The 23,279-nt window shown below is 43.1% G+C and overlaps 1 protein-coding gene across 1 annotated transcript in view; it reads right to left on the bottom strand.

Annotated features, from left to right (window-relative positions):
- Positions 1-22,812, bottom strand: part of LOC137637728 (WD repeat-containing protein 55 homolog) — a 54,683-nt gene extending 31,871 nt beyond the window's left edge. The window contains exons 1-3 of the mRNA XM_068369877.1: positions 22,610-22,812; positions 4,418-4,606; positions 3,994-4,263 (exon numbers count right to left, since the gene is read on the bottom strand). Of these exons, the coding sequence (XP_068225978.1) occupies positions 3,994-4,263; positions 4,418-4,483 (336 nt within the window). The 5' untranslated portion in view covers positions 4,484-4,606; positions 22,610-22,812. The remainder of the gene's footprint in view (positions 1-3,993; positions 4,264-4,417; positions 4,607-22,609) is intronic.
- Positions 22,813-23,279: the final 467 nt, after the last annotated feature.

Here is a 23,279-nt window from a genome sequence, read left to right as displayed (position 1 = left end):
GCCAAAGCACAGGGCTTGGAACTGGTACCCAACCTTTCCAAAGACGAACCTTAGGAAAGGTTGGGAGTCTGGATGGATGGGGACGTGAAAGTACGCGTCTTTCAGGTCTAACGAGACCATCCAGTCCTCCTTCCTGACCGCTGCTAGGACCGACTTCGTCGTCTCCATCGTGAACGTCTGCTTGGTGACAAAAGCATTGAGAGCACTGACGTCCAGCACCGGTCTCCAACCTCCTGTCTTCTTCGCTACCAGGAAGAGACGGTTGTAGAAGCCCGGGGATTGATGGTCCCGGACTATGACTACCGCTCCCTTTTGTAGCAAGAGCGACACCTCTTGTTGCAACGCTAGCCTCTTGTCCTTCTCCTTGTAGTTGGGAGAGAGGTTGATGGGAGATGTTGCTAGAGGGGGACTGCGGCAGAACGGAATTCTGTACCCCTCCCTTAGCCACTTCACAGACTGAGCGTCTGCACCTCTGCTCTCCCAAGCTTGCCAGAAGTTCTTGAGCCTGGCTCCCACTGCTGTCTGGAGAGGAAGGCAGTCAGATCCTGCCTTTTGCGGACTTGGAACCCTTCTTGGATTTGCCACGGTGACTGTCGGCACGGGTACCTCCTCTGCTGGAGGTTCTGCCACGAAAGGGCGGGATGAACCTAGCTGCTGGTGTGTCCACTGCTGCAGGACGGAAAGGTCTAGGCACGGAAGGTAAAGCTTTAGCCTTACGTGCGGAAGATGCCATCAGATCATGGGTATCCTTCTGGATCAGCGAGGCAGCCATCCCCTTGATCAGCTCCTCCGGAAACAGACACTTGGAGAGAGGAGCAAACAACAACTCCGACTTCTGGCAAGGAGTGATCCCAGACGACAAGAAGGAGCAAAGATGTTCTCACTTCTTAAGCACTCCCGACGTGTACGAAGCCGCAAGTTCACCAGACCCATCCCGAATGGCTTTGTCCATGCTAGACATGATCAGCATGGCAGAGTCCTTATCCGAAGGGGAAGTCTTTCTGCTTAACGCTCCCAAACACCAATCGAGGAAGTTGAAGATCTCAAAAGCACGAAAGACTCCCTTCAACAGATGATCCATGTCAGAAAAGGACCAGCAAATCTTCGATCGTCTCATAGCCAGCCTGCGGGGAGAGTCAACCAGACTTGAGAAGTCGCCCTGGGCAGAGGCAGGAACTCCCAAGCCGGGTTCCTCTCCCGTGGCATACCAGACGCTAGATTTGGAAGCAAGCTTGGTAGGCGGAAAGATGAAAGCAGTCTTTCCCAGTTGCTTCTTGGACTGCAACCACTCTCCCATAACCCTCAAAGCTCTCTTGGATGAGCGTGCGAGGACAAGCTTGGTGAAGGCAGGAGCAGCAGACTGCATGCCCAGAGCAAACTCGGAGGGAGGAGAGCGAGGGGTTGCAGACACAAACTGTTCTGGATACAAGTCCCTGAACAAGGCAAGGACTTTACGAAAGTCTAAGGAAGGAGGCGTAGACTTGGGCCCTTCTAAGTCGGAGTGCGGTTCATCCAAATGTGCAGCTTCGTCATCCGATACTCCATCATCCGAAAGCTGAGTAGGAAGTGGCAAAGGCGGAGCAGAAAGCTGAACGGCTGAATCCGGCAGCACGGGTGCATGCGTAGCTGCTGCGGATCCAACATCATGCCGCTGCTGGTCAGCCTGCGAGCTGGCAACAACAAAAGCAGAGTGCTGGTGCGTGGGAGGGATTGCCGTGGGTTGCGGAGCATGCCGTATGGGATGCGGAGCATGCCGCATGGGTTGCGGAGCATGCCGCATAGTGTCAGAACACGGCAGCTCTACAGCACCTTCCCACTGCTGATGCGGTAGCTCACGCATGTCAACGGATGGTGCAGCAAGAACATGCGTCTGGCAGGGTGGACTGCGCATCGGTGGTGGAGCTCTCACAGGTGGAGTGTGGGAGCAGGCAGCCGCAGTATCTGCTGAGCGCACAACCGCGGCAGGTTGAAGGTTAACAGGTGCAGTGTCAACCTTCTCAGCATGATACTCTTGCATGAACGCAGCAAGCTGAGACTGCATAGTCTGCAGCATGGACCACTTAGGGTCTACCGTGGTTGGAGCAGCAACAGACGGAGCAGTAGCCTGTTGTGGAACCACTCTACCTCTCTTGGGAGGTGTGCAGTCTTCGGAAGACTGCGGCGAGTCCGAACTGACCCAGTGGCTACACCTGGGCCGTTGGACTCGCTCGGAAGGGACCTTACGCTTGAGAGGTCGTAAGACCTTGGTCCATCGTTTCCTCCTTGAAACTTCTTCCACAGACGAGGAATGATAGGGCTCATTCGTCTGTTTGTGGATGGGACGATCTCTGACAGATACGTCCGCAACCACTGAGGGTACATCCGTACGCTGATCAAGGCCTGCCGAACCCTTTGGTCCTTCGACATTGCTTCTCCCCTGGGCTTGGGAGCTTGCAAGAGGTCCCGGACTGGGAGGACGACTGGCACGAACAGATGTACCCTCATGCGCAACACTGACACTGACACTTTTCACTTCACTTGCACTAACAACACTTCCCACTGCACTTTTCGCTTTCAGCTCTTTGACATCTGCCAAAAGCTGATTACGGTCATTAGCCAATGACTCCACTCTGTCACCAAGAGCCTGAATGGCACGCATCATATCCGCCATGGATGGCTGAGCACTAGTAGCAGGGTCGGGAGTCACCACTACAGGGGAAGGAAAAGGTTGAGGGGCATGGGGAGAGGAAAAATCAACAGAGCGAGAAGAACTCCTCCTGATCCTATCCTTCTCTAGCCTACGTGCATTTTTAAGGAATTCGTTAAAATCGAATTCCGAAAGCCCAGCGCATTCCTCACATCGATCTTCCAATTGACAGGATTTACCCCTACAATTGGAACAAACGGTGTGAGGATCTATGGAGGCCTTCGGAAGACGCCTAGTACAAGCCCTAACACTACACTGCCTGTACTTAGGGACTTGAGACTGGTCAGACATCTTGAATTGTAGAAATAGTCAAGGGGGGATTCCAAAATCTAGCAAAGTTCGTTAACAATTAATCCAAATTAAATCCAAAAGCTTGCTAAGCTAATGATAAAGCTTCCTGAATAGCGAAGGCTAAAATCTAGAGCGAATACATCACCAAAATCGTGAGAAACAACTCCAGAATCAACAGCGTATCCAAGTAGGTCTTGCCGGTGGCACGACAGAGGAAAAATTGAGTTCTTGTTGACAAGAAGTACTTGAGTACCTGCTCACAGATGGCGCTGTTGTGTACACCCCCACCTGTATAGCGATCGCTGGCGTATCCCGACCTTAGATTTCTGTCGGGCAACGGAGTTGACAGCTACATGATCATCGGGTAAGATTAATATTGAAAATTTACATTTCACTGTATATATAATTTGTGACAAAGCAAGGACAACAAACAAGTTTTTTGTTTGTATACGTGACATCACTCTTGACCCCCATGGACGTACCGGTACGTCCTTGCAAAAAAAGGCTATAAAATTTTTTTTTATATATTTTTGATAATTTTTTGAGAAAATTCAGGCATTTTCCAAGAGAATGAGACCAACCTGACCTCTCTATGACAAAAATTAAGGCTGTTAGAGCAATTAAAAAAAAATAAACTGTAAAATGTGCTGGGGAAAAAATAACCCCCAGGGGGTTAAAGGTTGGAAATTTCCAAATAGCCTGGGGGTAAAAGGGTTAATATTTAGGCCACAACGCAGGGTTGTTTCCTTCTTATTCTTAAATTAAACATAAGGTACAAGTTACTTTTACAGTATATTTATAAACAGATATAAAGTATATATTATCTAGTAACATACTCGAATATTTCAGCCAACCGCAGAGGATTTCTTTCTATGACAACCCTTGGACTTTAACCATGAAATTGGGGACTACTGCCCATTCATTGTATGGTACAAAAGTATATCAAAGCCGAGGAAAGATGAGGAAGAGGAAGGAGTAGGTGAGAGAAAGGGATCTGCCAACTCAACACCACTAACCTGCTCGTCCATTGGTTCGACGTTGATATCCAGGGTGGAGACGTCTCCTGAGAGCTGGTTATCTTCCTCCAGAGGGATAGCCATCCTGATAGCTTCAATCATGGGAGCGGCTAGGGCTGAAGGTACCGCCGCTGAGGAGGAGCGAGGAAAAAGACGGGAGGCCATGTCACCGTCAAGGAGATAAGGGCAGCCGGTGGGGGCGTTTCTCCCAAACCCTGACACCCAGGGCCGGAGGCTGGATTTGGCGGCCCGGAGAGCATCCTCATCAGCCTGGAAGTGGTAAAATACATTAGAACTAAGGGAAAAATTAACGTATTTCCAAATATAAAACAGTAAGATACATCTCAAAATTTGATAATAGAACACTGAATTGAAATTCAATATTATAATCATAGAAGAAACAGTAGAAATAGAGAAATCTTACATCATCATTAAGCAAGACCGTTGAGAGGTCGTAGCACAAGGTGCAAGCCTCCGGGAACCAGACCATGCAGGGGGCCTGGCCCGGTTCACGGATGAAGGAGATCGCACAGTGGGCGTGGGATCGGCAGACATCGTGGCCTATCGGATCCGTAAAGGAGGCGGAGCAACCCTTGACGGCACAACAGACTTTCTGTAATAAAAAGGTTAAATAAATTAAGACGCTCCCGGAGACTCTAAAATAACATGAAAATTATAGAGAGTTTGGGAGGAATATGGTGTGCATGTAAGGTTCGTACTAAAAAAGGGGCCGGAGCCCCATTGTAATTACTAAACTGGTGAGATTTAAACTACTCCGTCGTGCGTCGGAGCAAAAAGTATATATGTGCCGGAGCCTCTGGGTAATTACAGCTAACAAGTAGGCTAGTGCGCGCAAGAGCGCCGGAACGAGCCGGAGATCTTGGGCAAAGTCCCTTTTCACCGGGCGTCACAGGTATCTCCCCAGAAATAGATTTTTCCTTTGTCAAAATCCCTTTTCCATTGAACATCACTGTATTATCAAGTTCATTATTAGCATAAAAAAACTATCAGAAAACAATGGAATACTGTATGGGACTTTGAAATTTATAACCTCAATTTCGTTTCAAAACATTTCTGGTGCATCCTGCTAAACGTTTTCCATGTTCTATCATCGTCTCTAATAATTCCCCTTACGTTATGCGAGACCAAAAAACCTACTGTGAATGCTCTATGTGACATCTCTGTCGAGTTGACCTAACAACACTTCATTTTTACCATTCTAAGTGTCAAAAATACCATATATACTGGACATCCTTTCTAAAAACTATATCTACATGAGTTACTCTAAATTGGAAATTGGGGTTTTCATACGGATTTCAACATAGAAAAGGCAACCCCTTACAATGCCCTAACTTTGGATATCAGTAACAGGAGACCTCTGGGGGAAACTAGTCTCAGGGTTAACATGAATTTGTCCTTTATGGATACTGATAAAAAATTAACCCTTTTACCCCCAGGCTATTTGGAAATTTCCAACCCTTAACCCCCAAGGGGTTATTTTTTTCCCAGCACATTTTGCAGTATATTTTTTTCAAATTGCTCTAAAAGCCTTAGTTTTATCATAGAGAGGTCAGGTTGGTCTCATTCCCTTGGAAAATGCCTGAATTTTCTCAAAAAAATATAAAAAATATGAAAAAAAAAATTAATAGTATTTTTTGCAAGGACGTACCGGTACGTCCATGGGGGTAAAGGGATGGCTTTTGTGAAACATACCAGTACGTCCTTTGGGGGTAAAAGGGTTAAGATTTATGGCACTGTATAGGTCAGGTTCACAGTGCCTGGTCAAAAACTCTGCAGGATCCGAGCTGGGAGATACTAATATCCAAATAGTTCAAGATTAAGGAATGTTACATTATCTAATTTACAGCGCTCCGAGTTAAGTTAGGTATGGAGGGCACCCAACACCAGATCAGATGAGGTAGGATGTACCACATTCCGTCAGGTCAAATTAGAGGTCTTTTGTAGAAGAGCGGTCCTATTTTGGCAAGGGGGCTGTTAACCTTTAAAGGGGGGCAAAACTGGTACACTACTGTTTAAAAGGTTATATAGTTCTTGAATTGGAACATTCATTGACAATGTTGCTGTTGGTGATGGTTATTTGACCTTCATTGAAGTTATCGTCAATCACCGATATGACCCACTTTTATTGTCTCTATTGTCTTTATTGTGACGCAGTTCCGGTAGGCCCTGCTGCTTCCTCCGGTGCCTTAGATGACCGCGGAGGTAGCAGCAGTAGGGGATTCAGCATTATGAAGCTTAATCTGTGGTGGATAATGTGGGAGGGTGGGCTGTGGCACCCTAGCAGTACCAGCTGAACTCGGTTGAGTCCCTTGTCAGGCTGGGAGGAATGTAGAGAGTAGAGGTCCCCTTTTTGTTTTGTTTTATTTGTTGATGTCGGCTACCCCCCCAACATTGGGGGGTGTTAAATGTTGGTTTGTTTGTCCTATGAAAACGCACCCAACGTTCGTTTACGCTGGTAAGTGTAGTGTTTGTCCAATGAGAACGCACCCAAGTTTGTTGACATTATCGAAATAGTTGATTTATTGAAAAATATGTTTATTTGAAAGGTTGATATGTTATTATGATTGGGTCATTACAATTATAAAGAGTAATCCATGTGAATTGTGATTATATTGTGAAAACTGTATTAATTTCCCGAGTGGATGGGAGCCGGGACTTCCCCTCTCCCGTTTTCGTCACATATTTGTATTTTTTTTACCTTTGGGGAAGCTTTAAAGAGAATAAAAGTGATAAATTTATAATTTGCTGGTTAAATGGATTTGTCTTGTCTGTATCGCAATGTTATCTATTTTTTTTATGTGAAGTTTTCTACAAAAAGGAACCATGGGACCTGCGTGCTCCCCCAAGCTGTTGTTTGAATCTGTAGTAGAGAGGAAATAAAGAGAAAACGGAAAGGTCGTTTCCTTTCTCCCGTAGTTTAATTTTGAGTATTACGAGAAAATTGAGGAGGCTATGCCTCAAACTGAGGGGCTAATGGCCCAAATACAACATGGTGCCCAGACCCGGGAATCAGATGAGAGCGAGGCTGAATTTACTGGATTCCCCAACGACATAAATCAACTTAGGAGAGCAGTGCTACAGAGAGAGAAGGCAACAATATGGCTGCGTTGTGCCTCAGAAGATTTGACCAGAGCCATGGCCGGTAATCCGACCTGGCATGAAATTACAAGTCTCGTAAAAGACTACGATAATAAGAAGGCCGACTGGGAAGAAATAATTCAGCGAGACCAGAATTCTATAGAGGATGTTGACGAGCTCCAGAGAAGAATACTTAAAGACCACCATTTTCTTCAAGAGGTAAGAAAAATCCGTACTGAAGCAGCAGCTACCTTAGAGAGGCTGGGCAAGGACAGAAACTTGGTTGCTAATAGGTCCAGTGAAGATATTAATTCAGGCAGTGAAGTCGGTAATGAGGGTTTTAGTGTGCAATTGCCTAAACTCCAGCTAGTGAAATTTGGCGGGAAAATAACAGAGTGGCGGCCATTTTGGGACCAATTTATGGCACTTGTGGACGATCAGCCTATGCCTCTTGTTTCCAAATTTATGTATCTTCAATCTGTTTTAGAGGGTGAGGCTAGGGGTGTACTACAGGGCCTCACCCAAACAACAGCTAATTACAAGATAGCCTGTGAGTTGTTAGAAGAAAGGTATGGCGATCCAGAAAACATTATATCAGCTCACCTTCAAGCCCTAATGCAACTTAGCTCATCTAGGAGCGCAAGGACTGAAATTCACACGTCCTCTTTGCGGAAATTACAGGATGAGTTAGTAGGCCATGTGCGCAGTTTGGAGGCCCTTGGAGTTGGAGGTGAACAGTACGGGCGGATCTTGGTGCCTATGATCCTTGCTCTGTTACCTCATGACATAAGGTTGGACTGGTCGCGTAGTGGACGGAAAAGAGGAGATCTCGACGGATTGCTGAAGTTCTTGCAACGAGAAGTGGAAGGCAGAGAGAGGGCAGAGGCTATCAAGAGACTAAGCCTTGGAAAATCCGAGGAACCCAGTGTAGAACGACGGACTAAAAAGCACACTCCCAGTTCAGCCTCTGCCCTTCAAACTTCATCAGAAGAAAGTGGTTCGAAGACGTTTTGCGCATTCTGTGGAAAGCTGCATCCCAGTGAAAGGTGTTTAGGTATAACTAAGCTCCCCCTTGCAGAAAGAGAAGAAGCCGTGCGTAATCGGCGTTTGTGTTTTAAGTGTTTATCTAAAAGCCATTATGCCAAGGCCTGTTGGGCTAAGTGTTCAAAGTGCAAGACTGGGAATCACAACTCCCTTGTATGTCGGAGATCTGAAACGAAACCCTCCGTAACAGCTAGTGAAAATAACCCTGTAGTAGAGGGAGTGCAAGAGGGGTCAAATTCTGTGACCCATGTGGGGGTAGCACCTTGTGAGGTGAAAAACAAGGTTAATTCAAGGTGTTGTGTATTGCAGACGGCCCAAGTCAGGGTAGTAGGCCATCAGGGTATCACATTTGCTACTGTAATGTTTGATACAGGGTCTGATCGGTCTTACATTTCAAGGGAACTGGTCAAACGGGTCAAGCCTAAGTGGCTGACTTCTGAGTATTTATCATTTTCTGCCTTTGGTGGAGGGAAAGCCTCTAAGGCAGATTTGTGTAGTATTTATGAAATAATGAGTGTAGGGGCAAATGATCACAACTATAGTTTTAAGGTTGCTGAGATTGATGTAATTTGTCCTCCGTTATCTAGGTCCAAAGTGGACCCTAAGTGTTTAGAACCTTTTTCTCACCTTAAGTTGATCGATGAGTATGGATCCCATCGAAATTTACATATTGATATGTTGATAGGCCTTGATTTATATTGGAAGATGATGATCCCCAACCAGGTTATGTATCAGGACGGGCTTGTGGCCCAGGAGACAATTTTTGGTTGGATTTTGTCCGGATCCTTTAATAGGTCTGAAGGTAATATTGGTGCAAGTGTACAATTGTTAGCAATTGAGAATGTGCAAGAGTGTAGTTTGAGTCAATTTTGGGATCTAGAGTCTGTTGGCATAAAACCCAACGAACTACATTCTGAGGCGATGAACCCTGACCCAGTCTTGGTTCAATTTGAGAATTTGGTAAGTTTTAAAGATGGTCGCTATGAAGTGGCCCTACCATGGAAATCTGAGAATATGAAATTAGATTTGATCAATAATGAACATCATGCTTTGAGAAGATTGGAAGGTCTCTATAATAGGTTAGGTAAAAACCCCTGTCTGCAGGAACAGTATATTAAGGTGTTTAATGAGTATGAAAAGGAGGGTATTATTGAAGAAATTCCTTCCCATCAACGGGAAGGTGGGTATCCTATATTTTATTTGCCTCATCGGCCTGTGGTACGGGAAGGGAGCCTAAGCACCAAGGTGAGGCCTGTTTTTGATGGATCTGCACGTGGCAGTAATGGAGTATCTCTGAATGATTGTTTAGAAAGTGGTCCTTCACTCAACCCTGATTTAGTTGAGGTGTTGTTAAGATTTAGAAGGTGGAGGGTGGCCTTAACAGCTGATATTACAAAGGCTTTTCTTCAAATAAAGGTAAGAAGGGAGGACCGTGATGTTCATAGGTTTTTGTTGAAAGAGGGGAACAATGTTAAACATTTCAGATTTATAAGAATGCCCTTTGGTAATAAGAGTAGTCCATTTTTATTAAATGCCACCTTAAAATTTCATTTAAAGAAATACCCTCTCACAGAGGTGGTTTCTGAACTGTATGAGAATCTTTATGTAGATGATTGGCTATCTGGGGCTGATAGTCCCGCAGAAGCAAGTTTAAGATTTGAAGAAGCCTATGGTATCCTGCAGGAGGCTGGTATGTCATTGTCAAAGTGTACTTCTAATTGTAAGACTTTAACTATAACTGAAGGTTCTAGTGAAGAGAGTGTCAAGGTTCTAGGCCTCCACTGGGTATCCTCCCCTGACTGTTTTACCTTCAAGGTTGAAAACCTGGACCCCTTTGGAGATATTGTTTGTACCAAAAGAAATGTGCTAAGCCTCATAGCTCGGTGTTTTGATCCCTTGGGGCTCATATGTCCGTTTGTTATGCATGCAAAAATACTGTTTCAAGAAATCTGGAGATTAGGTTTAGATTGGGATGAGCTATTACCCGAGGCTATGCAAGGCAGAGTTAAATTATGGGTTGTAGGATTTTCTGTGCTTGAGTCATTTAGAGTAGATCGGTACTTGTTTTCTGAGTCACCCTTTAAGGAAATTCCTAATGTTCAATTCCATGCATTTAGTGATGCTTCAGAAAAGGGTTATGGTGCTTGTGTTTATGTGAGAGTGCCTGAGGGGGATAAATTCAAGGTATCGCTGGTTGTTGCAAGAGGCAAGGTAGCCCCTATAAAAAGGGTTTCCCTTCCTAGGCTTGAATTACTCGGAGCCCTGTTATGTGCTAGACTCGTTGTGTTTGTGACGTCCGCCTTGCAGCTGGGTAAAGAGGTTTCTGTTCAATGTTGGACGGATTCCACAGTAGCCCTAGCTTAGATAAAGGGGGACCCCAATAGATGGAAAACCTTTGTGGCTAACAGGGTTGCTGAGATTCAACATTTGACACCTCCTTCATGTTGGCAGCATTGTCCAGGCAAGGACAACCCAGCGGATCTTGTTTCTCGAGGTGTTTTTGCTGAGCAGCTTTTGCAGTCTGATATTTGGCTGAAGGGTCCTCCTTGGCTCTGTTCCTCCCCGCTCCCTCATCAGGAAGGCAGGGGGGCGGACATTCCTTCAGAAGAGATATGTGATACTGACACAGTTTGTGTTGCAGTTGAAAATGAGCCGCCCTTATTTGAATTCACCCGATGGAGTTCCTTTACAAAGGCCCTTAATGTAGTAGGTTGGGTACTGAGATTTGTTGGGAATTGCAGACCTTCGTCCCGCAAATTAAGTGGACCTTTAACCTATGGAGAATTGACGAAGGCTAAGGTACAACTGCTGTACTTTGTGCAACGAGAGGCCTTTGCAAAGGAAGTAAATGCTCTGAGTAGATCTCTCCCCCTCCCAAGGGGTTCTTCCTTGATTAAACTTGATCCTTACCTAGATGAGGATGGGCTACTGAGAATAAAAGGGCGCTTAGAGAATGCAGACTTGAGTTTTGAGAGTAAGCACCCTATAATAATTCCTGGTACCCACATTGCTTTACTGTTAGTTCGTTTCCAGCATAGGTTGCTCAAGCATGCTGGTGTTGCTACACTTGTATCCACATTACGAAACAGTTACTGGATCATTCGCCTTCGTCAGATTGCAAAGAAGGTTTGTCGAGAATGTGTGGCTTGTCGGCGTTGTGATGCCTCTGCTTGTTCCCAGCCTGTGGGGCCACTTCCCGAGTTGAGAGTTAAGTCGGCTCCTCCATTCACGGTTACAGGTCTGGATTTTGCTGGTCCTTTATTTTGTATTGATTTTCCATCCAAGAAATTGTATATACTTCTTTTTACCTGTGCTGTCATTCGAGCTGTTCATTTAGAGCTCACCGAGTCTCTTTCGGTTGTTGATTGTAATTTGGCCATTAGACGGTTTGTAGCTAGACGGGGTGTTCCAACAGTGTTCTACTCTGACAATGCTAGAACCTTTGTGAGTGTCTCCAACCTGTTAAGAGAACATTATGGCTCGTTGACGCCCCAATGGAAGTTTATTGTACCTAATGCTCCTTGGTGGGGAGGCTGGTGGGAACGCCTCATTAGATCTGTGAAAGTTGCACTGAGGAAAACATTGGGCACTAATTCTTTGTCCAAGAGTGAATTAGAGACTACACTTCATGAGGTGGAAGCTTGTATTAATTCTAGACCCTTGACATTTGTAGGTGAGGAACCTGATATCGCAAATCCTCTTACCCCTTCCCATTTCCTAATTGGCCGTTCTGCAGGTTTTCAGTTAGAGTTAGTAGATGATCCAGACTGTGGTGTATCCTCAAAGGATTTGTGTGTAAGAGAAGCTGTGCGTCTGGGTCAGTTAGACAAATTTTGGAGAATATGGCAGACTGAGTATCTTAGAAACCTGCCTTGTATGGTGAAGGGGTTCAAGCCAAATTGTAACCTTAAAGAGGGTTCTGTTGTACTAGTAAAGGATGAACGGGTGCCAAGGTTAAGGTGGCCTCTTGGAGTTATTACAAAGTTGTATCCTGGAAAAGATGGGGTTGTTAGAAGTGTTGAGGTTAAAACCAAACGTGGATTTATATCCAGACCTGTGCAAAATTTGTATAATCTAGAAATAACAGATTTGAAGGGTGAAATGGGTAGTAATTCCCAGGAGGAGAGACTTGAGAATCTTAGACAGGAGCCTGTAGAATCACCCTTAGTGTCTAATGTTGGTAAGTCCCGAAAGGGAAGACCTATTAAGGTCCCTATTAAACTTGACTTGTAGATTAAGGTAATAAGATAGCCTTGGAAGGCTCTGATGATGATAGGAGTGTTGAGACACTCCTATGGTGGGGAGGATGTTAAATGTTGGTTTGTTTGTCCTATGAAAACGCACCCAACGTTCGTTTACGCTGGTAAGTGTAGTGTTTGTCCAATGAGAACGCACCCAAGTTTGTTGACATTATCGAAATAGTTGATTTATTGAAAAATATGTTTATTTGAAAGGTTGATATGTTATTATGATTGGGTCATTACAATTATAAAGAGTAATCCATGTGAATTGTGATTATATTGTGAAAACTGTATTAATTTCCCGAGTGGATGGGAGCCGGGACTTCCCCTCTCCCGTTTTCGTCACATATTTGTATTTTTTTTACCTTTGGGGAAGCTTTAAAGAGAATAAAACTGATAAATTTGTAATTTGCTGGTTAAATGGATTTGTCTTGTCTGTATCGCAATGTTATCTATTTTTTTTATGTGAAGTTTTCTACAAAAAGGAACCATGGGACCTGCGTGCTCCCCCAAGCTGTTGTTTGAATCTGTAGTAGAGAGGAAATAAAGAGAAAACGGAAAGGTCGTTTCCTTTCTCCCGTAGTTTAATTTTGAGTATTACGAGAAAATTGAGGAGGCTATGCCTCAAACTGAGGGGCTAATGGCCCAAATACAACAGGGGGAGTGCCTTGGTATATGTATGTATGTACTTTGGAAAGCCAATCTTTAACACACTGCCCACTATACTGTATGTATAAATAGCTTTTGTTGCTCATCTTAAAAGTAAAAAACACTACTAGGACCACTTTCCATCATAAGCTCCAAAATTAAGATACATCTCCGTACTTCACAATTAGATTCATGGGGGCCTTGATCGAGCACCGCATGATACCTTATGTTAAAGTTTAGGTTACGATACATATTGTATTCCCATATATTTTATTAATTACTGTAGTGTATACAAAAGACCATACTGTACTTAGATACATGCCATGTATTAGGTAACAAGATGGTAGGGCTGTGAGTCAACCTGCCGCAGACACTAATCACTTATGAGATGTGCTGTCTCACCTTTGCTAATCAAGCTGTACTGTAGTGATATTACAGTACATACATTACAGTAATACTGTACTGTCTTTATTGCACTATCATTGGGTATTGTTACATAAAAAACAAGGGTTTTCTTGTTACTCATATGTAGGGTGACGTGGCGAAGACTTGGGCGTTGAGTCGTTTTACCTTGTAGTAAAGCCGCTTAGGCATTGAGTCGTCTGTAGTAAAACCACTTAGGCATTGAGTTGTCTTGCCTTGTAGTAAAGCCGCTTAGGCATTGAGTCGTCTGTAGTAAAACCACTTAGGCATTGAGTCGTCTGTAGTAAAACCACTTAGGCATTGAGTCGTCTGTAGTAAAACCACTTAGGCATTGAGTCGTCTGTAGTAAAACCACTTAGGCATTGAGTCGTCTGTAGTAAAACCACTTAGGCATTGAGTCGTCTGTAGTAAAACCACTTAGGCATTGAGTCGTCTGTAGTAAAACCACTTAGGCATTGAGTCGTCTGTAGTAAAACCACTTAGGCATTGAGTCGTCTGAAGTAAAACCACTTAGGCATTGAGTCGTCTGTAGTAAAACCACTTAGGCATTGAGTCGTCAGTAGTAAAACCACTTAGGCATTGAGTCGTCTGTAGTAAAACCCCTTAGGCATTGAGTCGTCTTGCCTTGTAGTAAAACCACTTAGGCATTGAGTCGTCTGTAGTAAAACCACTTAGGCATTGAGTCGTCTTGCCTTGTAGTAAAACCACTTAGGCATTGAGTCGTCTGTAGTAAAACCACTTAGGCATTGAGTCGTCTGTAGTAAAACCACTTAGGCATTGAGTCGTCTGAAGTAAAACCACTTAGGCATTGAGTCGTCTGTAGTAAAACCACTTAGGCATTGAGTCATCTGTAGTAAAACCACTTAGGCATTGAGTCGTCTGTAGTAAAACCACTTAGGCATTGAGTCGTCTGAAGTAAAACCAATTAGGCATTGAGTCGTCTGTAGTAAAACCACTTAGGCATTGAGTCGTCTGAAGTAAAACCACTTAGGCATTGAGTCGTCTGTAGTAAAACCACTTAGGCATTGAGTCGTCTGTAGTAAAACCACTTAGGCATTGAGTCGTCTGTAGTAAAACCACTTAGGCATTGAGTCGTCTGTAGTAAAACCACTTAGGCATTGAGTCGTCTGAAGTAAAACCACTTAGGCATTGAGTTGTCTTGCCTTGTAGTAAAGCCGCTAAGGCATTGAGTCATCTTGCTATGTAGGAAAGCTCCTTAAGCCTCGAGTCATCTTGCCTTGAAGAAAAGCCACACAGGCGTTGAGTCGTTGTGCCTTGTAGCAAAGACTCTTAGGCGTTACATCATCTTGCCTTGTAGAATAACCGCCTAGGCGTTGAGTTGCCTTGCCTTATAGAAGCCGCTTAGGCGTCGAGTTTTCTTGCCTTGTAATGAAGCTGCTTCGGCGTCAAGTTGCCTTGTTGTCTTGCCTTGTAATAAAGCTGCTGAGGCGTTGAGTCGCCTTGTCTTCTAGGAGAGCCTCTCAGGCGTCGAGTTGTCTTGCCTTGTAATAAAGCTACTTAGGCGTCGAGTTGCCTTGTCTTCTAGGAAAGCCTCTTAGGCGTTGAGTTGTCTTGTCTTCTAGGAAAGCCTCTTAGGCGTTGAGTTGTCTTGTCTTCTAGGAAAGCCTCTTAGGCGTTGAGTTGTCTTGTCTTCTAGGAAAGCCTCTTGGGCGTCGAGTTGTCTTGTCTTCTAGGAAAGCCTCTTAGGCGTTGAGTTGTCTTGTCTTCTAGGAAAGCCTCTTGGGCGTCGAGTTGTCTTGCCTTGTAATAAAGCTGCTTAGGCGTCGAGTTGCCTTGTCTTCTAGGAAAGCCTCTTAGGCGTTGAGTTGTCTTGTCTTCTAGGAAAGCCTCTTGGGCGTTGAGTTGTCTTGTCTTCTAGGAAAGCCTCTTAGGCGTTGAGTTGTCTTGTCTTCTAGGAAAGCCTCTTGGGCGTCGAGTTGTCTTGCCTTGTAATAAAGCTGCTTAGGCGTCGAGTTGCCTTGTCTTCTAGGAAAGCCTCTTAGGCGTTGAGTTGTCTTGTCTTCTAGGAAAGCCTCTTAGGCGTTGAGTTGTCTTGTCTTCTAGGAAAGCCTCTTGGGCGTTGAGTTGTCTTGCCTTGTAATAAAGCTGCTTAGGCGTAGAGTTGCCTTGTCTTCTAGGAAAGCCTCTTAGGCGTTGAGTTGTCTTGTCTTCTAGGAAAGCCTCTTAGGCGTTGAGTTGTCTTGTCTTCTAGGAAAGCCTCTTAGGCGTTGAGTTGTCTTGTCTTCTAGGAAAGCCTCTTAGGCGTTGAGTTGTCTTGTCTTCTAGGAAAGCCTCTTAGGCGTTGAGTTGTCTTGTCTTCTAGGAAAGCCTCTTAGGCGTTGAGTTGTCTTGTCTTCTAGGAAAGCCTCTTAGGCATTGAGTTGTCTTGTCTTCTAGGAAAGCCTCTTAGGCCTTGAGTTGTCTTGTCTTCTAGGAAAGCCTCTTGGGCGTCGAGTTGTCTTGCCTTGTAATAAAGCTGCTTAGGCGTCGAGTTGCCTTGTCTTCTAGGAAAGCCTCTTAGGCGTTGAGTTGTCTTGTCTTCTAGGAAAGCCTCTTAGGCGTTGAGTTGTCTTGTCTTCTAGGAAAGCCTCTTGGGCGTCGAGTTGTCTTGCCTTGTAATAAAGCTGCTTAGGCGTCGAGTTGCCTTGCTTAGGCGTCGAGTTGCCTTGTCTTCTAGGAAAGCCTCTTAGGCGTTGAGTTGTCTTGTCTTCTAGGAAAGCCTCTTAGGCGTTGAGTTGTCTTGTCTTCTAGGAAAGCCTCTTAGGCGTTGAGTTGTCTTGTCTTCTAGGAAAGCCTCTTAGGCGTTGAGTTGTCTTGTCTTCTAGGAAAGCCTCTTAGGCGCTGAGTTGTCTTGTCTTCTAGGAAAGCCTCTTAGGCGTTGAGTTGTCTTGTCTTCTAGGAAAGCCTCTTAGGCGTTGAGTTGTCTTGTCTTCTAGGAAAGCCTCTTAGGCGTTGAGTTGTCTTGTCTTCTAGGAAAGCCTCTTAGGCGTTGAGTTGTCTTGTCTTCTAGGAAAGCCTCTTAGGCGTTGAGTTGTCTTGTCTTCTAGGAAAGCCTCTTAGGCGTTGAGTTGTCTTGTCTTCTAGGAAAGCCTCTTAGGCATTGAGTTGTCTTGTCTTCTAGGAAAGCCTCTTGGGCGTCGAGTTGTCTTGCCTTGTAATAAAGCTGCTTAGGCGTCGAGTTGCCTTGTCTTCTAGGAAAGCCTCTTAGGCGTTGAGTTGTCTTGTCTTCTAGGAAAGCCTCTTAGGCGTTGAGTTGTCTTGTCTTCTAGGAAAGCCTCTTAGGCGTTGAGTTGTCTTGTCTTCTAGGAAAGCCTCTTAGGCGTTGAGTTGTCTTGTCTTCTAGGAAAGCCTCTTAGGCGTTGAGTTGTCTTGTCTTCTAGGAAAGCCTCTTAGGCGTTGAGTTGTCTTGTCTTCTAGGAAAGCCTCTTAGGCATTGAGTTGTCTTGTCTTCTAGGAAAGCCTCTTAGGCCTTGAGTTGTCTTGTCTTCTAGGAAAGCCTCTTGGGCGTCGAGTTGTCTTGCCTTGTAATAAAGCTGCTTAGGCGTCGAGTTGCCTTGTCTTCTAGGAAAGCCTCTTAGGCGTTGAGTTGTCTTGTCTTCTAGGAAAGCCTCTTAGGCGTTGAGTTGTCTTGTCTTCTAGGAAAGCCTCTTGGGCGTCGAGTTGTCTTGCCTTGTAATAAAGCTGCTTAGGCGTCGAGTTGCCTTGTCTTCTAGGAAAGCCTCTTAGGCGTTGAGTTGTCTTGTCTTCTAGGAAAGCCTCTTAGGCGTTGAGTTGTCTTGTCTTCTAGGAAAGCCTCTGAGGCGTTGAGTTGTCTTATCTTCTAGGAAAGCCTCTTGGGCGTCGAGTTGTCTTGCCTTGTAATAAAGCTGCTTAGGCGTCGAGTTGCCTTGTCTTCTAGGAAAGCCTCTTAGGCGTTGAGTTGTCTTGTCTTCTAGGAAAGCCTCTTAGGCGTTGAGTTGTCTTGTCTTCTAGGAAAGCCTCTTAGGCGTTGAGTTGTCTTGTCTTCTAGGAAAGCCTCTTAGGCGTTGAGTTGTCTTGTCTTCTAGGAAAGCCTCTTGGGCGTCGAGTTGTCTTGCCTTGTAATAAAGCTGCTTAGGCGTCGAGTTGCCTTGTCTTCTAGGAAAGCCTCTTAGGCGTTGAGTTGTCTTGTCTTCTAGGAAAGCCTCTTAGGCGTTGAGTTGTCTTGTCTTCTAGGAAAGCCTCTTAGGCGTTGAGTTGTCTTGTCTTCTAGGAAAGCCTCTTAGGCGTTGAGTTGTCTTGTCTTCTAAGAAAGCCTCTTAGGCGCTGAGTTGTCTTGTCTTCTAGGAAAGCCTCTTAGGCGTTGAGTTGTCTTGTCTTCTAGGAAAGCCTCTTAGGCGTTGAGTTGTCTTGTCTTCTAGGAAAGCCTCTTAGGCGTTGAGTTGTCTTGTCTTCTAGGAAAGCCTCTTGGGCGTCGAGTTGTCTTGCCTTGTAATAAAGCTGTTTAGGCGTCGAGTTGCCTTGTCTTCTAGGAAAGCCTCTTAGGCGTTGAGTTGTCTTGTCTTCTAGGAAAGCCTCTTAGGCGTTGAGTTGTCTTGTCTTCTAGGAAAGCCTCTTGGGCGTCGAGTTGTCTTACCTTGTAATAAAGCTGCTTAGGCGTCGAGTTGCCTTGTCTTCTAGGAAAGCCTCTTAGGCGTTGAGTTGTCTTGTCTTCTAGGAAAGCCTCTTAGGCGTTGAGTTGTCTTGTCTTCTAGGAAAGCCTCTTGGGCGTCAAGTTGTCTTGCCTTGTAATGAAGCCGCTTAGGCGTTGAGTCGTCTTGCCATGTAGGAAAGCCGCATAGGCGTTGAATCATTGTGCCTTGTAGGAAAGACGCTTAGGCATTGAGTCATCTTGCCTTGTAGGAATGCTGCTTAGGCGTTGATTTGTCTTGCCTTGTAGGAAAACCACGTAGGTGTTGAGTCGTTGTGCTTTGTAGGAAAGCCGCTTAAACGTTGAGTTGTCTTGTCATGTAGGAAAGCAGTATAAGCATCGAGTCGTTGAGACTTGTAGGAAAGCTGCTTAGGAGTTAAGTCATCTTGCTTTGTAGGAATGCCGCTTAGGCATCGAGTTGTCTTGCCTTGTACGAATTGAGTCATCTTGCCTTAACAGTAAAGTAGTGTCCATGCATTGTAATAAACAATTACCTTTGTAAATTGATATGAACTAAAATACCATGATAGAAACCATGTGAAAACAGTGTATTACAGTTACTTCAGGGTGTTAGTCGACCGAGCATAGACAGTGGTCAGCTATTTTAGCGGTTTACGTGTAGACTCGCCCTAGAGCTAAATATTACGTGATTTTTCGCTCTTCGCAAAGGTCTATGTTACCAAAGCCCCAACAATGACAGAGGACTGACTATACATGAATAATTGGTGTTAGTTCCGCATACCATACACTGGAGCCTTTGTATAACAATGGACAGGAAACCCCTGCTTGCAGAGAACACCACCTAGCCATGTCAGAGCCTTTGTAATTTATGGGGACAGCCCTTGGACCGGCCGAAAATCGAGTAAAAAAAGTCCGAAATCGTCTCTTTTCCACGGGAATAATCACGGAATGAAATAATGTTAAAGTCACTAGTTTTGTAAATGCTTGTCCCAACATCTACATACTAGGACCACTCTGGTCATGGATGTCGGAAATGTGCGAGAAAAATGGACAACTAACCCAAAATTCCCCTCCTACCCTGGCCTACAAGCCATATCCTTACCTTCCTCGTGACCTAACCGGGGGGGGCCTAACGCCCCCAGCGACCTCCCAACCACTGTCGCTAACATACAAACCCAACCTAACCAAACCTAGTAGTTCCCAGGTCACTACCCCTACCCGGGGGCAAGCCCCTGGACCCCCTTCATAAGTCTCTCTCCTACACAAAAAAAGGTATGGGCAGCACCCAAAATTATAACCAAATTATAACCACATTGTCATAGTAAAAAAGTTACTCAGGCTTACCTTAACCATTTTACCCGCACCAAAAGGTTAAATTTTGAGCACATTTTGCTATATATTTTTTTTTAAATTGCTCTAACAGACTTAATTTTTGTCATAGAGAGCTCAGGTTGGTCTCATTCTTTTGGAAAATGCCTGAAGTTTCTCATAAAGTTATCAAAAACATGTAAATAACAGTGATTTGCAAGAATGTACCGGTACGACCTTTGGGGGCGAAAGGGTTAATATTCGATGTCGCTAAAACCAAAATCCTCGGGTTCTTGCGCCACCAATCTTACACTTCTCACTTGGACCCCTAAAATCACCTAAGTGCTATTTTTGAAATAAATAACGAAAAAATTCGGGGGACACTCGAGTAAAGTCTAGTAGGTGTAAATACCTTATTGTCTTCAACGAATCAATTTGATCAATATGAGTGATAAACTCAACAACATCGCTCAAAGAGTAACTATGCGCAACACGTCTATCCATTATGGTGGTTAGAGTTGGAAAGGATCGACTCCAGGTCAATCTTGGGTCATGTGGGGTGGGGGGGATTAAAAATTTGAAATCACGCGGCCCACAAAAGGGTTAGTTAGGCTGGTTTGTTTGACACTGGCTTTATCTACCGAAATATCTTTAACTAGATGTTGGCTAACCTAACCTTTGGTTGTATATATAACAAATTAGTATTCGGCATAATTTCAGGACGTGTCCCAATGAAATAACAATCTTAATAAGAGGTTAAAAATGACGATTGTTGGAATTAGCGAAAACATAAGTCCGAACATCGATAACTGTTCAAGCTTGCGCCACCGGCTGATAGGCGATGAGCGCGCCGCCCAACAGGTGTTATTATAAGTCAGGCAGGAAACAATGCTTGGAGGAAATTTTACGACCGATTAACTTGGCCGTGGCTTCAGCGGACGACGCATTGTAACGACCTTTCCCTAACCTAAGTGAGTAGTGGAATAAAGCAAGGCTGTACTGGCTCTACAACATTATTCAAATTAATTACTTATCAGATTATAAAACAAGTAGAAAAGGAAGGTAATGGTTTTAAAAATGATATTATAAAGCTAGTAGTATTATTTTTTGCTGATGGTGTCCTAGTGCTTGCTGAGAATAGAGGATGCTGAATTGAACATAAGGAAAGTGATAGATATAGCAGAGCAGTGTGGTTTAGACATAAATAGAGACAAAAGTAGTGTACTTATATATAATATGAAGGAGAAACCAGATAATATAGAGGGAATAAGAGTAGTAAGCAATATTAAATACCTAGGTATCAAGGTAGATGATAGTAGGAATATGTTCAAAACACAGAAAAGTGAAATGATAGTTAAGGCGCAAAAGCTAGCTAATCTTACATAGAAAAAAGTTGTAATAAGATAATGATAGGGAAAGCATACTGGAAAAGTGTAGCACTACCTTCTATATTATGTGGAACAAACGTAATTAACTTAACGATGGAAAGCTGAGGTACCTTAATAGCATTTATAAGGGAGAAAAGGACTTACTATCAGCAATAGTCAATGATATGGAAGAAAAAGAGAGGAAGTGGTGGATGCATGTGAGAAGTATGCTGAGGAATGTGGGATGGTGACGAGAGAAGTCAAGAGATGTACGAAAGAGGAAATAAAGAAGAGAACGAGAGAATGGGACACAAGCAAATGGAAGAGTGAAATGGAGTGCAAGGAGAATCTAATTTTGTATAAAAACTGGAAAAGTGAAATCAAGGAGGAGGAAGTGTATGACAACACATTTTCGTCAATTTTATTATTCAGAGCAAGGACAAACTCACTGGGCTTGAATATAAGAAACAGACACCAAGATGGAAATATAAACTGTGTATTCTGTGATGTAGAAGAAAATGCTAACCACTTTATGTTATATTGTCCACAGTTTAGTGATATAAGAATAAAAGCAATTGAGCTCCAACAACAATAGGAAGAAGATAGTGCACAAACAGCTGGAAAATTCCTTTTTTGTGAAGACAATATTGAAAATAAGAAAAGAGTACTACAACAAATGTGGATGAAAAGAGAAAAACTAGTGAAAATAAGGAACACACAAAACTAAAAGACACAGAGGCGCCGTTGCAAAGGCAAAGCCTCAACCTGAATCTGATCTGATCTTAAACAGCGTGGTTTGTATTTCAGTTATGGAACAAATGATATATATAACAAACGACATTATATTGGGTTTGTGACCTGGGAACTTCTAGGTTAGGTTAGGTGGGTTTGTTAGGTTCTGTACCCTTTTTGTACCTTTTTACATATTGTGTGAAGGGTATACAGAAACATTCTTTAAAATACACATGATAATATTACCGTAGCATTGCTAATGTTAGCAATGCCACCATAACGTTGGTAACGCTGTGTATCATTGATAACGTTGCTAATGTTATCGTTCGCAGTACATACGTGAGTGAAGTGACACGGAATTTTAACAAGTCATTATATCTAAACATTTTAACAAAATATATATAATAAAAGACATTATATTTAAACATTTGAACAGAAAATATGTTTTCCTATAGTAAATAACGTGATTTGACCAAATTTGACCTTCATTTCATCGGTAATAACAGCAACCAGTTCGGCTACTTAAAGTTAGTCGAATTGGTTGTTCTGTTGGTTTGCGGTTGAAATTCGGTCAAATCACGTTATTTACTACAGGAAAACATATATTTTCTGTTCGAAATGAGAATCTGTAATACAGTAAAACTTTACCAAATAAACCAGGTCTGCTATGGGGTTAAACTTACACCTAATAGCAATGACTCCTATAGGCCATGTAACTTAACCCTTTTACCCCCAAAGGACGTACTGGTACGTTTCACAAAAGCCATCCCTTTACCCCTGTGGACGTACCGGTACGTCCTTGCAAAAAATGCTATAAAAATTTTTTGAGAAAATTCTGACATTTTCCAAGAGAATGAGACCAACCTGACCTCTCTATGACAAAAATTAAGGCTGTTAGAGCAATTTAAAAGATATATACACCAAAATGTGCTGGGAAAAAATTAACCCCTTGGGGGTTAAGGGTTGGAAATTTCCAAAAAGCCTGGGGGTAAAAGGGTTAAGGTATGCCATGCAAACTGGTGGTTATTACACACTTCCCTATTTGCAATCAAGCCTGAACTAATAGTTTTGTTCTGCGAAAGTAAAATTAAACGTTCAATACAAATTATATATTTATAGAGAAAAGACTAAAATGTTATACTCACAGCAAATTGTTAATAATTCCTTTTTGGGACAAGACCTTTGGGTCCAGGATTCAACTAAAATCAGCGAAATTAAGTTTATGATCGTAATATATGACTTTTTATAAACTTTTCGAACATTTACATCAATCTTGCGTATAAATTTCTTACGTAAAATAGACACTATTTGTTAAAATATACTTTTTTTTCAAATACGGATTACACTAAACGTTCAACTAAACGTTGTTTTGTTTACATTCATCTCTGGATGCAAAACCGGAAAGAAAAGTAAAATTATTCCAATTTTTTAATTTATTTTTCATTTTTTAAATACTTATTTATGATTTATAAGAGTTTTCATACTTTTAAAAAATATTATATATAAATTTTAGTTCTATTTTAATTAGTTTTGTGCCTCGTTATTTGAAAATACAGTACGAAATATGAAATGTTAATACATGTGCTGGCATTATTTGGGCCAGCCAACAACGGCCATTTTGTGTATTGTATTGCAGTTTACAGTATATTATAATTAATTTATTACCTTAATATGATAAAGTTGGTTATTTTAATACCATATATATTATATTTTATTACAATAATTAAATTATTATAATATTTTCATAAATTTATGCTATATTATATTATTCCCATATACAGGACATTACTTTTTTTTTTAGTTCTGGCTGGCATA

Source organism: Palaemon carinicauda, unplaced genomic scaffold (genome assembly GCF_036898095.1).
Source record: "Palaemon carinicauda isolate YSFRI2023 unplaced genomic scaffold, ASM3689809v2 scaffold95, whole genome shotgun sequence".
Classification (NCBI taxonomy): Eukaryota; Metazoa; Arthropoda; class Malacostraca; order Decapoda; family Palaemonidae; genus Palaemon; species Palaemon carinicauda.
Note: the sequence above shows the minus strand (reverse complement) of the source record. Positions and strands in the feature narration are given on the sequence as shown.